The sequence below is a fragment of the Gavialis gangeticus genome, unplaced genomic scaffold (genome assembly GCF_001723915.1).
Source record: "Gavialis gangeticus isolate Ggan-Ray unplaced genomic scaffold, GavGan_comp1, whole genome shotgun sequence".
Classification (NCBI taxonomy): domain Eukaryota; kingdom Metazoa; phylum Chordata; order Crocodylia; family Gavialidae; genus Gavialis; species Gavialis gangeticus.
The window spans coordinates 216829668-216844057 of record NW_017729032.1 but is presented as its reverse complement, the minus strand read 5'-3'; the positions used below and the strand labels follow the sequence as shown (position 1 = coordinate 216844057).

The 14390-nt window shown below is 42.5% G+C and overlaps 1 protein-coding gene across 2 annotated transcripts in view; it reads left to right on the top strand.

Moving 5' to 3' along the window:
- ITSN1 (intersectin 1) overlaps nt 1-14390 on the top strand; it is a 210720-nt gene that overhangs the window by 58142 nt on the left and 138188 nt on the right. For both annotated transcript variants that reach the window (XM_019524334.1, XM_019524333.1), the window contains exons 2-3: nt 1422-1481; nt 12525-12617. In XM_019524334.1, coding sequence (XP_019379879.1) covers nt 1454-1481; nt 12525-12617 — 121 coding nt within the window. In that variant the 5' untranslated portion in view covers nt 1422-1453. The remainder of the gene's footprint in view (nt 1-1421; nt 1482-12524; nt 12618-14390) is intronic.

Genomic DNA, 14390 nt, shown 5'->3' with positions numbered 1-14390 from the left:
ATTATGATCTCATCAAATTTCTTTGTCAGCTGCTATGACTTCAGGTTTCTTGGCTAATGACTAGAATCCATTCTATCTCATGTACAAAACTTTGCCTGCAGTTTGAAAGGAGAATTCAGAATAATGCATTGTTTCTGGAATGAGATAAATATGGTAGAAAAATGATTTATCTGAGAAAGTGTTCTGTCACATCTTGTCAGTTTCTTCTCTTGCTCCCCAAATTACAATTAAGTAGGAAGTCTGGTTTTCACGACATTGATTACTGTAATAGTAGCAAAGTGTTTTCTCTGCAGTGATGGTAGTGGCAAGCCATGTATACAGTAGATTTAGGCATGTGCAATCAGAATATCGTGGAGTTTTAGAAGAACACTTGGGAAATCAGACAAAAGACAACTCACGTGGGTTAATGCAATTCTCTCAGCACTTTCTGTTTGTTTTCTTTAATGATTTTGATAAATTTCTGCTGCAACTTAAGTAGCCTAAACTATTCTCCTTTCAATTCTGTTTTCTTTCGCTTTTCTTCTGTTGCCTGGAATACATGAGTGGAATCTAGTAGGACAGGAGGCTGCTCTTTCATTGTTTTGTGGCTCTGACAGTGGCCATTGTCCTCTGGCTCAGACAGTTTATGTCACTTCTTGTGTGAAATAAGAAAAATGACTGTTAAAAAAATTCCAAAAAACCTGGGGGATAGTTTTAATTTGAAAACAAAATTAATATTTAAGTTAACATGTTTAATGTATGTATGGTTCTCCCACTCTAATGCATTTTGCCTGTAATATTCCCTTCAGAATTGTGGTGCCAGCAATTTAGCCTGGGCTATTGTTGAATACATTTTTAACAGAATAATAAGCATTATTTGCACTTTAGTCCCCATTTTTCCTTATGCTTTTTATACAAATGTGAAAGGATACTAGATGAGCAAGACAGTGAAGTTTATGGGTTCTTTGTTAAACAAAAGTTAAAAATAAAAATGGGATTCTTTCATCAACTGTGGTCTTGGAGGATCATCCCTTGCACTTGAATAGGAGCAGAGCAGTCATGCTCAGTGGAAGGAATGTAGTTTGAGGAACATGGTGTTTGCTTTTCCTAAAATCTTGTCTGTTGTATGGCTGATTTAACTCCATTTCTTACTACATCACTATTCTATTATAAACGAAGGTAATTTGCTCTTGTGGATATGTTTGTTACGCAAGTGAAAGCAAATGTCAGAAATGTGTAGGATAATAATAAATAATTATACATTAATTTCTCCCTTAGTAATCATTTTCCTTAATATTTTACAATTATACAATCGCCTATCTTAATTTCCCTTTTTACATAGTAACTGACCATGTAACTCTAGAGGTAATGGTTGTTTAAAATGGGAGTTATATTATGTCATGAAGATCTGTTTATATTACTCTGCTCTCTTTCTGTTCCAGGCCTCTATTAGCAAGCTAAAAGTGACTGAACCATGGCTCAGTTTCCAACACCTTTTGGGGGTAAGTTGTTTATGCAGAGGATGTGTAATTTTTTTCCATTTTTTGGATTAACTCAGAAAAATTACGTTCCTTTCAAAATATGTTTTATACTAAAATGTTTATAAAACATACTAATCTAGCAGGAGTATCCAGCTGTACTCCTAGTACTATGTAGTTCCTGTAGAATCAGTAAAGAAGACATAGAAAACTGAGAAGAAATACATTCACTCAGAACCTAGTTAACTGAAGAATTTCTACAGTTTTCCTTTGTGGCAAGGTCCCCATAGATCCATTTACAATTGATCTTTTAGCCTAATTGCAGCTTCAGGTCAAAACCAGGCCTGTCAGTCACTTGCAGAAAGACAGTTACTGCATCCCCTTAAGTTCCCTCCAATTTATTGCTCCCCAGTGGGCATGTCTATATGTGCAAATAATCTTGAATAAATCACTCGAAAGTAAACTCTCCCGGGCACATGTCTACACATGCAGGGACTTGGGAGCAGATTTGCTGCTCCTGGGAGCAGACTGTTTCTGCTCCCTGCGGCCCTGCAATGGGCCCCTGTAGCTGCCTGCTGCTGGGGCATGCTCTGCCACTGAAGCCCAGTGGAGACAATGTCCCCCTGCCCCAGCAGCAGGGAGCTCCTATCCCCCACTCTGCAAATGTGGGGTCAGGCTGGGAGATCCTTATCTCCCAGTACCAGATCCTTATCTCCCAGCTGAAGTCTTATATTTGACTGCAGAGCTGGCACTGTGGGAGATCCTTATCTCCCAGCCCAGGCCCCGCAACTGCAGGACTCAGTCTGGGAGATAAGGATCACCCAGTGCCGGCCCTGCAACCGTGGAGCTGGTGCTGGGAGATAAGGATATCCCAGCCCGGGCCCCACAACTGCAGGACTTGAGTTGGGAGATCCTTATCTCCCAGTCCTAGCCCCATGATTGTGGTGCAGGGGCTTTGGAGCTCCCTGCTGCTGGGGCAGGGAGACATTGTCCACACCCAGGCTACAGTGGTAGAGCCTGCCCTGGAAGCAGGCAGTTCCAAGGGGCAGGGAGCAATCTCCCGCCCCCCTGCTGCCTGGCTGGCTGGGAGCACATTTGCTCCTGGTCAGACATCTACATGTACACTACATGCAGTAAGTAATCTCGAGTAAATTCTCTATTTGCATTTGTAGGTAACAAATTTACTTGGGGTTAGAGCCAATTACAGCGCAGTAAGCATCTTCATGTGTAACATTACTCTGCAGTAGAGCATCTCGTGTAAAAGTGCCCAGTGACTGCTAAGTCAGGCATTTTCTAAGGGTATTCCAAAGCCAGTTTAATTTTTATTTTTGGCTTCTCCTTCAGCATATGCTTTGGAATGGAGAGGGAGACTTTAGCTCAGGCCATGTCCATATGTGCAATAATGCAGTTTAGTTAATGCACATTAAATCTAGTACCTCCATTGTGTGGCACTAAGAAAATGCGCATTGGCCTGTCATAATGTGCAATAACTGAAGAACATGGACATTTATACACATGCACTGTCTGCTCTGACGCGCCGGATCTCTGCTCCACAGGCGAGCTGACGTGCCCAGTGCTGCATCACGCACATTTATATAAATGGTGAAATGCACGTCGGCACTGAGAAAATGGTAGCGGTGCACTTTTGAACTAAAACACCTTTGATGTGTTTTAGTTCAAAAGTGCACTCCTGCCATTTTCTCAGGGATGACGCACATTTCGCCGTTTATGTAAATGTATGTGCAGCAACGCTGGGCGCTTTTAAAAGCGCCTGGTGCTGTAGCGCAAGCATGTGTACAAATGCCCCATGGTTTTTAGTGACACTTAATGCACATTAAAATAGGCTAATGCACATTAAAATATACGTATAGATTGCACTTTCAGAGTTAAGTGCTTATCTTTCCTCTCTTCCGCCCTCCAAGACCTCCTTCCCTTTTCTTTATAAGACCAGAAGGTTCTTCATAGTATACCAGTTTTTAACTGTCGGTATTTGCTCATCAAGAACTCAGTGTTTTCAGTAAAGGAAGACACCCCTGGTAGCATGGCTGCCTGACTATTCAGGCCCTACATGTACAACAGAACCCACTAACACAAAATTCCATCAACACCTGTCTACAGAGAAGAGACTACTAACACGGTGTTTTGGAGTGAGTCTTTACCACTCACTTCATATTTACCCTTTTCTACAACTCCTTTAGCAAGTCTCTCTGAGCCTTTCAGGAGGTTTCACTTTTGTGTCAGGCTGACAAAGTGTCAGATTCGGTTCCTGATTTGCTTTTATAGTAGAAAGCTTTTCCTTTAGGTTTTTGTAGACTGGAGTCCTTATACAGTGATCTGATTGACTTGTACTTTTGGCAGCTGTGCTTCAGCACATAGTTGCAGATGTGCATTAGTTGTAGATCACTAAGGCTGATTTGCTTTTTCTGGATGGTGGTATTTGCTTTTGCATCCATAGGTACATTTCTTACCATAAGGACTTGGTTGCTTCTTGTGTTCTGAAAAATTAGTTTCTTCCTAAGAAGACTGTCCAGATTTGAGCAGTGATAGCCAAGAGGATCATCAGGAGGCATGAATGTTGGATCTTCTTGTAGTGCAGGCATACGCTTAACTAGGTTCAGTTTCTCACAATCTGCTACACCCAAAATGAGTGTCATCTCATTAGGTACAAAATCCTATTCATTGTGGTATGTCTATCTTTATATTGGATGCTAGCAGTGCATCTCCCCACTTTACTGGTACAGGTTTCCCACACTTTATGCAGTACATGTGTTCCTGGAAAATGGCACATAACTTAAATTTGCATAAAGGGAACCCACTTTACAATGTAACAAATAGGGATACATTCCAAGACCTTGACTGTACTAACCCCCAGACCCATTTTTACCACTTTTACAAGACAAGTTGATACTCACCAACAGCAGACAGTTAGAGATAAGCTAGCGGGATGCTTAGAAGCCATGATGGGGGTGGCAGCTACAGAAACGCATGTTGTAGACAATGAGCAAGGAACACAGTTCCACACAGGAGACTATATTTTGGTGTGCGTCACTACCACAATGCACCTCACAAAGGAGCTGACTGCGGGCTTCCACCACATCGATCACATAAGAGTGAATTTCCCTTGGATATAACGAATTTTGGTATAAAAATGGTCATTGCATAAGAGTGAATTCATACATCACCTGCATAAAGCGAGGGGAAGCCTATATATTTGGTCCTGAATAGCCAGTTATTTTGATGCTTGTTGGACTCACTTTTGGTCTCGATTTTAATTTTCTAGATGCATGCTGAGCTTTAGTGTCCAATTAAAATGAAACCATTGTTCCTTGGACTTTCACTGTCAAAATCCAGTCCCTCTCATTGATTTTGCTTTTTTTTTTTTTTACTGTATCTATGAAATTATCTTAGTGTGCTGTCAACTGTAATCATTTGGGATTTTTCTGTTTGGGATCTGCAGCACCTGGCAAAACTGTTTCTCTTGTGATAGTTAAAACAGAGCTTTCTAAATGCAGCACAGTGTTTGAGGCTATGTTACCTTCCACACTTGGTACATGCCTGCTTATTTTCTTTCTTTCCCTTTAATGCTCTTCATGTTAATTGAATATTGCACCCCGTGAGGTGGCTTTTTCTGGTCACATGCTTTCATGCCTTCTACATGGATGACCCCCTTTTGGTGCATTTAGCTCTGCAGCCTGAGCCTTCAGTTTCTGCTGCCCTGCACATTTGGACAGTCTTTTCAAGGGGCAAGTCTTCCTAATGCAATAGCCTTTTTTGTATTGCAGTGTCAGGATTGCCAAAAATAATCGTATCACTAATCAGAGATTCTGTCAAGTTTCCGAAAACACAGTTTGTAGGGTTTTTTTTACTTCAGTAACATACTAATCTACACTTTGTTTGCACATCAAACTCTGTGCCTTTCAAGGGTCTTATTCTTTTTTGGCATGGAGTATTCCTCAAATAAGGACAGTATTAAACTTCATTTAATATTTCACCTTTTGCAAATGTAAAGGTGTTATAAACAGCCATGGCTTCCTCTTCTGCAGTGTGTAAGAAAATAAATTATTTGACTGTCAGTTTTTGCTTCTGCCCCTGTGGCTGCTAGGTACCACTTCAACCTTTGTCTGAACACTCTCCAGTTCTCTGCTATATTTCCCAACACTGGAAGAGCAGATAGAGGTTGTAGCACTTCTGTGACCGACTGTCCTTTTCCTTAGATTATAATCATGCAGAAGGATCACTTAGAGGCCCTTGTCATTCCACATGACTGAGTTACTCTACTTGCTCTCAGTTTCCAACTTCTTTTTCAGTTTGGATTTCAAATTCTTTCAAGTTCTTTATCATTAACTACGTTTGACAACATCCCTGGGTGAACACACAGTTCAGGAAATATAGGCATAGGAGGAATAAGAATAACTAACAACAAATTTTAATCATGGAGCAGTAAGCCAGTGGTCTCCAAACTTTTTTGATCACGTACCCCATCAGTAAAAAAATTTTGAGCACGCACCCCCAATATATGTATATTTATTTATTTATAAATTATATACATGTACTACTCAGTATAACACTGTACAAAGTTTGGAGACCACTGTACGCTGTGCTACTGTACCTTCGCGTTGTGGAACGCCCACTCTTCCCTCAGGATACCTGGAGTACCGTACATGACACGTGACCATCTGACATACGGACTGAGTGAAGGTGCCAGTGTCAATCCGTATATTAAATATTAGTAAATCTTAATTTCTTTCTTATTTTTTTAAATAAGAAATAAATATAAATAGAAGTTATAATATTTTCTTCCTGGACCCCAGTGGATCGTCTTGTGCACCCCACATTGGAGACCACTGCAGTAAGCAACCTCCACAGATCCTATGTCTCTCTCTCTTTCTCTCTCTCTCGCATACTGACTAGCTAGCTAGGTGCTAGCTCAAAACCACCTCCCAATTCCAACAGAGAAAGTGCCTTCACATACTACTACTATAAGAAGTGTGCCTACCAGAAGTGGGTGGACAGCTTTACAGCATACTTCTGTTCTCAAGCCAAAAATTGTTTGGATTTAGTGTTTCTTTCTGAGATGTAAGGGCTGGGGACGTTTGTTTCTATTTTATGCAGCCATATGAGTTGTTGGTACTTCTGATCCTACATTGGGACAAATTAGTTCCTAGATGTCTTAATGATACAAGGGGGAGAGAGTATGGAAAGCTGAAACTATTTAGAATCATTAGAAAAATAATTTTTCTACCCCAACTCCACGAGTCTGTTCTCTGTTGTCTACATTTTTCCCAACCAGTCCTGTCTGAAATTAGATTGCTATTTGGTGTCAGTCTCTTAAGAGCAAAAAGGATGACTATAAAGCTCTGGTCAAATAAGGTGACACTGTGGAGGGGATACCCTTTGGAGTTGTGCAAGAATCAAAGGAACTGCTGTATTCTTTTCCTAGTGTCACAGCCCATGAAAAGTCCACAGCATGAACAAATGCTGCAGAGTGTATTTCTGCCTTCACATATTATACCCCGCTCCCTACTGTATTTTCATCATCAAAGAATGAGGGACAAGCAAAACAGGGCCCTATTGGAAATGCCCAGATAAGTTCCTAATGGAAACTTGTGTTCAAAGCATTCCCATTTTACCATCCTCAGACAGTTCTTATATTTTTGCAGATGGATGGCAGCCTTTTCTTTTCTCAGCTTCAGTGATTACCATTTGATTTTACATGTGTTCTCTGAGTCTCTCTTCATTTATCATAGTAGCAATAATAATTACCTTACAGAAAAAAAAAACATCATGTAACTTCTTCCCAGGCAGCCTTTTGTGATCACGATTCTCTACAGAAAGAAAGTAGTAATAGATATCCTAGAGCATCTTAGATTTGGAACAGACACAGACTCACAGTGCCAGGAAAGGAAATCCTAGGCCTACTCTGTGGATGAGTACTATCAGGTGCAAGAAGAATATTACCAAAGGACTAAGACTGTCATAAAAAAACCACATGGTGTCACAGAGAATCTCATTCTTACAAGAGCTTGATGAAAAACTGACCTTCATGTTTCTGTGATCAAATTTACATCCTCAACTGTGTAGGAACTTTAGATATTCCCTGTGTATCTTCTGCTTCTATTCAAAGGGGAATATATATCTTCTGTCTGCTATTGGAAGAATCTAGCTTCACTTGTATTTTCTTCTCCCCTACCTATAAATAGAGAAAATAATGGTGACTTTTCTAGGGTACCTCCTCATTTCAGTTCAGGGACTACTTATCTGAAAGATTATTGTATTTGCCCTCTGTAACACAGTTTTTTGGAGTGCTGCCCTGACCTCAGGTAACAGATCCATTCTGGCTACGAGAGTTAATGTGTCTGACTGCGTTTTCATAACTTGGAAGAGTGTGATTTATTGTATTCCACATTGGGTGGTGAAGTTTCAAAGATTCCTATAGCTCTGTGCATTCCTCCCTCCACAGGAATAAACACCAGGATTGGCATGGGGAAAGGCTGATGAGCAGCATGATTGCTCCACCTAGAAATACTTGCTCATAGGTTAGTTTGGGATGGTAACTGCCCTCTTTGAATTAAAAACCCCCCAGTAATTCATGATATTCTGCATTCTGTTTATCTAGATCAAGTGCCTTTCAGTATCTCTCTGGCAAGGCCCGGGATCTGAGGTGGTAAATGATGTCTCTAAGTGCTGGACAAATTTCCTGATGTGTTTTCCCACTTTTTCCACCGATGCCCTGGATAGCAAAAGATAGAAACAAGGCAGTAACAGTGATACTATTCATGCCTTTCTGACTAACCTACCACTGACTCTTCAGACGTTTCTGTCTCTTAGAAGAGAGCTACTATTGCAAGACCAGTTCTCCATTTGGGGGAATGAGTATTTAGGCCTCCAGTCTTCTCAGGGTGACTCTGTTTTGGTTGTGTGTCAAAGTAATAAAGCTAAGTCTGTAGTTTACTATTAGCATGTTCAGGAAAGGGATATATTGCACAAATCCCAACAGTAAATGCTACCTTTATAATGTTAGCTTTATTCTAACCGTACAAGGTCATACACCATGACCTTTGAACATCATTCTGTTCCTTGTAGGATGCTGACCCCTTGCAGAAGATATTATTATTTTGCCTACCTGTTAAAAGAGGCCTCCCTTTTGGCTACTAGCTCCAGTCAAGTGAGTGTTTTTGTTTTTTAAGTTAGAAGCTTTCTCTAACAAGACTCCAGTGTTGCATTTTTAATTTGGACAAGAGATTCCCACAAACTTCATTGCTTTCATTTCCTAAGAAAATTAAAAAAAGACTCTTTAATTAAGTCTCAAAGCCTAGTTCTTAGGAGCACTGACAGTTTATCTAAATTAAGTCAATACCATGTCCTTTCTTTTAGCAGAGGACTTCATCCCACCTTGGTGCTCAGGAGAAGCTAGGCAAGAGAATTATATGTGGTGTACTTTTGTTTTAGATGTTCGTATTTAAAGGATAGTGCTGCTTCCCTCCCAGGGAACATGTAGCTCTGAAAATTTCATTATAGCATCTCTGTGGACCTTAGTTCAAAGAGTTAGAATTTATATGTGCTTGCCTAAATATGCCTTTTCTTAAAATAATAAGCTCCACAGACCCTGCCTACCCTAGGGATGAATAGATCGTTCACAATAGAAATGGAAATTTTCACCAAAGGATTTGGGTTTATTGTTGTGAGATGGAATTTACCATGTTCTGTAGTAGGGGGGAATTGTCTTTTTCCCCAAGAAGATATCTAGCACATTATATAATTTGTGAATTATCTTAGTTATGGAAGCTATCTCAACTGTAAGGAACTTCAAGAGGCAAGGCATTCCTGTGCTGTTCAGTTACTGGGTCTCATTCTGTCCCAAGCTCTGAGCCAGCTGAAGTACCCAGTGGGTATGTCTACACATAGATTTGATCTGGGAGTAGTTTACTTGCAAGTAAATGCTCCCTGGCATGTGTCTGTATGTGCAGAGAAGCAGAAGCAAATTTGCTGTTAATGGCAGCAAACTGCTCCCACTTCCTGGAGTCCTGCAATGGGACCCTACTGTCACCAGTGGGAGCTCTAGGCTCCCCCTGGGTGCTAGCCTAGGGGGTGGCAGGGAACACTGGGCCAGGAGACAGCTGTTTCCTTGCTGGGGCTGGGACATTGCAACCTGCCTCTTGGGGGCTGCCTGCTGCCAGGGGCCAGAGACAAGGTCCCTCTACTCTGGCGGCAGGAGCTCCTAGCCCTGGCTCACCAATCAGGGTCAGGGGACTTGGAAAGAGCTGCAAAGGAGGGGCAGGTCCCAGGCCCTGCCCTGATATGCTGGTAGGGCAGCCAGCTCACTGCTAGCTGTCCCACCAGTGGATTGAGGCAAGGGGCTGGGACCTACCCCACCCCTGCAGCTCTTTCCAAGCCTCGTGACTCGATTACCTGATCGGGGCATGGGGCTGGGACCTGGCCCCGACTGGGACAGTTCCCAGCCCCCACTCAGTGACCACAGGGAAGAGGCTGGGGAGCTTGTTCCCTGCTCAGCTCTGTGAGCACAGAGCTGGGTGAGGAGCAGGCTCGCCAGCCCTCCCAGTAGGAGGTGCCCAATGGCATTTCTGCGACTGTGGAGCTTGGGCTGGGAGATCCGTGTCTCCCCACCTAAGCTCTGTTGTCACAGAGCTGGTGCTGGGAGATAAGGATCTCCCAGCCTCCCACTGCCTGATCAAGATGGTGCAACAGGGGCTGGGAAATAAAGATCCTCCAGCCCCCACTTGAACATTGTGATCTCAGAGCAGGGAGCTTGGAGTTATGCTGATAGTCCCCTCCTGGCCTCTGGTGGCGGAGCCTGCCTCAGCAGCAGACAGCTCCCAGAGCAGGGACCAATCTCCCGCCCCCTGGTGGCGGGTTGACTGGGTCAGTTTTGCTCCCAGTCAGGTGTCTACATGAACACTGTGAGCCTTATTACTTGAATTTCTGTCTTCCAGGTTATTGTTTTCTTGTTTCTGCTCTCTCACAGTTCTAAGTATTGACAAGGTTTTTTCTGCAGCTGTGAAGAAGAAAGAACTGCCTATAACAATGTATAGTCATGAGTGTTTGTGGGACATTTGAGGTAGCAGTGAGAACAACAGTGCTCACTTCTGTCAACTCCTAAACTTTCTTTGTCTTTTCTTATTTTATTTTAGTTTTATATTTTTTTATTTTACTCAGTTCTTGATAATTTTTTCCTCTGTATTTTGACAACACTTTTTTCCCCCTGTAGTTTGGGCAGTGGTGTAACAAGGGGGGCATGTTATAGGGACAAACCGCCCCAGGGGGTGACTTGGTTGGGGGAGAGGGGGCATTAAAAAAGGCAACTGCTGCTGACAGCTGCACGTTCATGATTTTGAACTGGAAGTCACTGCTTCTGCTTTTCCCTGGGCACCTGGCTGCATCCCTATGCTACCAAGCTGGGAAGATATTAGTTGTCTCATATCAACATAAAACTTGTTGAAGCTCAATTTCTGCAAGTTTCTTCTATCTTTGGCATTGTCACTGACTGAGGGACCTTGTTCTGAAACTATTAGACAGGGGTCTATTGAATCACACTGACTCCATGGCTCTGCTGACCTATGGGGATAATGTCCAGAAATCTTGTTGGTTAACATGTCTGCAGTACAGCCCAGTATTACAGGCGTTCAGCGTGTTTTATGTTGGAATTATATTCACAAAGCAGTTGCGGGGTGTGTTTGATTAGCTTTAAAACACAGGTCTATCTTGTGTGACTAATTTGCTTGACAGTATGCAAACTGAATTATGAAAACATTGTGTTGAAACAATGCCTAGACAGTGTACAGTGTTATACAGGTGTACAGAGCTCCTTTGAGAATTAGGTGTCATAACTCAGACTTTTCTTTACTTGGAGTCTATAGTCATTACATACTGGAATAATTTTGTCTCTTCTGTTCTAAAAACTAAGGCTAGAGCTGTTCAGCACTTTTATTTGTGATGAATGATACTGAACTGACACTAGACTTCCAGTGTCATAATTTTTAAATAATTTATAACAGATTTTCTATAAAAGCTGTAGACTGTTTTCTTGTCACAAACTGCAAGTGATATGGGACGCATCTCCCAGATAAATTTAGGAGATACACAAACAAAGAAGACGACCTAGATAATTCATTACTATAGCTCTATCTCAGTCTTCTAATATTCTTTCAGGAGAACTGCGTGTTATTAGTATAAATGTTTTCCGTTTCTTGAGCTCATGGGGAGCAAACATAAACTGCTGCATCAGAGCTGATCTGTGTTATACATACATACGCCCTTAGGAATTCTAAAGGTATAATGTTGTAATATCTATCTAGAAATTGTTGAGACCAGCCTCAAATACAGTATTGTATCAAACTACCTTGACTTCTGTCAAGGGAAAGATGGTGTTTTTGCTATAAGTGCAAGGAAAATTAACAGAGGTAAAAAAAGAAACAGTAGGAGAGAAGGAGCAAATCAAGCATTCTGCCAGGAGAAGGCATTGCTACCATTGTGGTTTTGTAAAAGAGCAGTTTAATGTAAAACTAAATGATGAACTACAAACTTTCAAATCTCACCAAATACCCTAGCAACTTATGAAGTTTTTCTTTTGCTCAGGAATTTTAGGATATGTTTTTCTTCAGACCTTGTGGTTTTTATTTTGCCTGTTTAAACAAATGCTTTTCATACCCTCTTGTGTATCCCTGAACTTCCTTGTTAAATAAGCAAAGTTTATATCTATATTTATGATGATATAAACCAGTGGTGCTCAAACTTCCAGCCCTGCAGGCCAGATGAGTGGCATGGGGCTGCTCTGTAGGCCAGATCCATGGGTGGAGTGGGTCCATGGGCCTGATCCACCATGGTGTCAGCTTGCTGAATCCAGCTGCAGCGTGATTCAGCAGCAGCATCCAGCCCACAAGGCAACTCATGGCTCCAGAATAGTGGCAGTGTTAATTGCTATGGCTCTGGAACCTGTGGTAATTAACACTGCCACTGTCTCTTTACCACCACATTTTTATACAGAAGTGTTGCAGAGGAACAAATAGTGCAGCTTTTTATATAATTTTTTTTTCACCTTTTCCACACTAGGCAACCTGGATATCTGGGCCATAACTGTGGAAGAGAGAGCTAAGCACGATCAGCAGTTCCATAGTCTGAAACCAACATCTGGATTTATCACTGGTAATTGGTTTTCACATTCAGGTTTTTTTAATTACATGTAACTCATAGTGACTATGTATACCTATGGGCATCAGAGAAATACAGACACATGGGTCTCTCTCTTTCTCTCTCTGAAAAAAGCAGATTTTATGCAAACTCATGTTCATCATTCTTGTATTACTCTACCACAACACCTTCACCTCTTTGGGAATTTTACTTTAATCTTGATATTCTTTGTCTGTCAGAAAGGATCAGGTAAATCAGAACTTGAGTGTGCTGGAGAAGAGGTGCACAACTTTTGGCCCACAGGCCAGATTTGGTCTGCAGAGCCATAGATATTCAGCCTGCAGGACTCCCCATTAATCGGGAAATTGATGTCAGGGGAGTAGTGGCAATAAATACAGCCACCCTTCTTGATGCTAGATTCCCAAAACCCAAGCCCTGCACAGCAGGTTGGGGCCAGATCATATCTCTCCTCCACCCCCACAGCTGGATGAGGCTGGGCCATGCTCCCTTTCCCCTGTGGGGCCTCAGCTCAAGCCCCCTTCTCCCCTTTGGGCAGGCTTGGGGCTGGGCCAAGGAAATGACCAGGCCCTTCCCCCTCCCTGTGTGAGGCTGGGCTCCCTTTACCCACAGGTCTGGGCCATGCCCCTCTCCCCCCCTGCAGGGCTGGGTTGGGGCTGGGATGTGCCTCCTCCTCTCCCGCTGCCCCAAGTGCCCTAGGCTGGATTGGGACCACCAGCCAGATCTAGCCCGCAAATGGCCTGGGCGCTGCCTATCCAGCCCAGTGGTCAAAAAGACTGATCACCACTGTACTAGAGTGATACCTTGATGTTGTTCATGATTTTTGATTTATCAGTGTTTCAATACCTCTGTCACAGTGGGTCATCAAAATAGAGTACATTGTTTAAATGTGAGATATACCAAATTATCTAAATCTGCTTAAGAAACTTTACTTAAACCAGCACGTGCATCTGTGTCTGACTTTTTATCTATTTCACAAATGACTTCTGCCAGTTTCACTTGTGAGAACTAAGCCAGCAAGTGTGTACTTAGGGGCTTGTTTTAAAACTAGTGCAGGTTGCAGGTGCAGACCAAGCTTAATACAAGTGTGATACTTATTTTATGGTTTTCTTTGATTCTTTTCAACACTGCATGAATGTCATCTTCTCCTTATGAAGCTGCAGTAAAATTGCCTGAGTGCTTTCCACTGCTTTTGTTCTTTACCTGTTAGGAGCCCTCAGAATATCAGGTTAGACCCGTGGTCTGAAGAGCCTTATCAAGGTCCCTAAAGTCATGTATATTTGGGGGGGGGCACAAGCTGATTATTGCAGTTGCTCTTATATGCCAAACACTACAACGTCTGGCACAGTTTTTTTGTGTAACTTAATTTCATAACTTCATAGTTTCTAGGGTCGGAAGGGACCTGAGTGGATCATCTAGTCTGACCCCTTGCCATGGCAGGAAGAATTACTGGGGTCAAACGACCCCAGCAAGGTGTTCGTCTAACCTCCTCTTAAAGACCCCCAGGGTAGGAGCCAGCACCACTTCTCTTGGAAGTTGGTTCCAGATCCTAGCCACCCCTGACTGTGAAGTAGTGCCTCCTGATATCTAGCCTAAATCTACCCTCTGCCAGCTTGTGACCGTTATTCCTGGTCACTCCTGGCAGTGCTCAGGGGAACAAGGACTTCCCCAGTGCCTGCTGATCCCCCCTGACTAGTTTGTAACAGGCCACTAGATCCCCCCTCAGCCTTCTCTTCTGGAGGCTGAACAGGTTCAGGTCCCGTAGCCTGT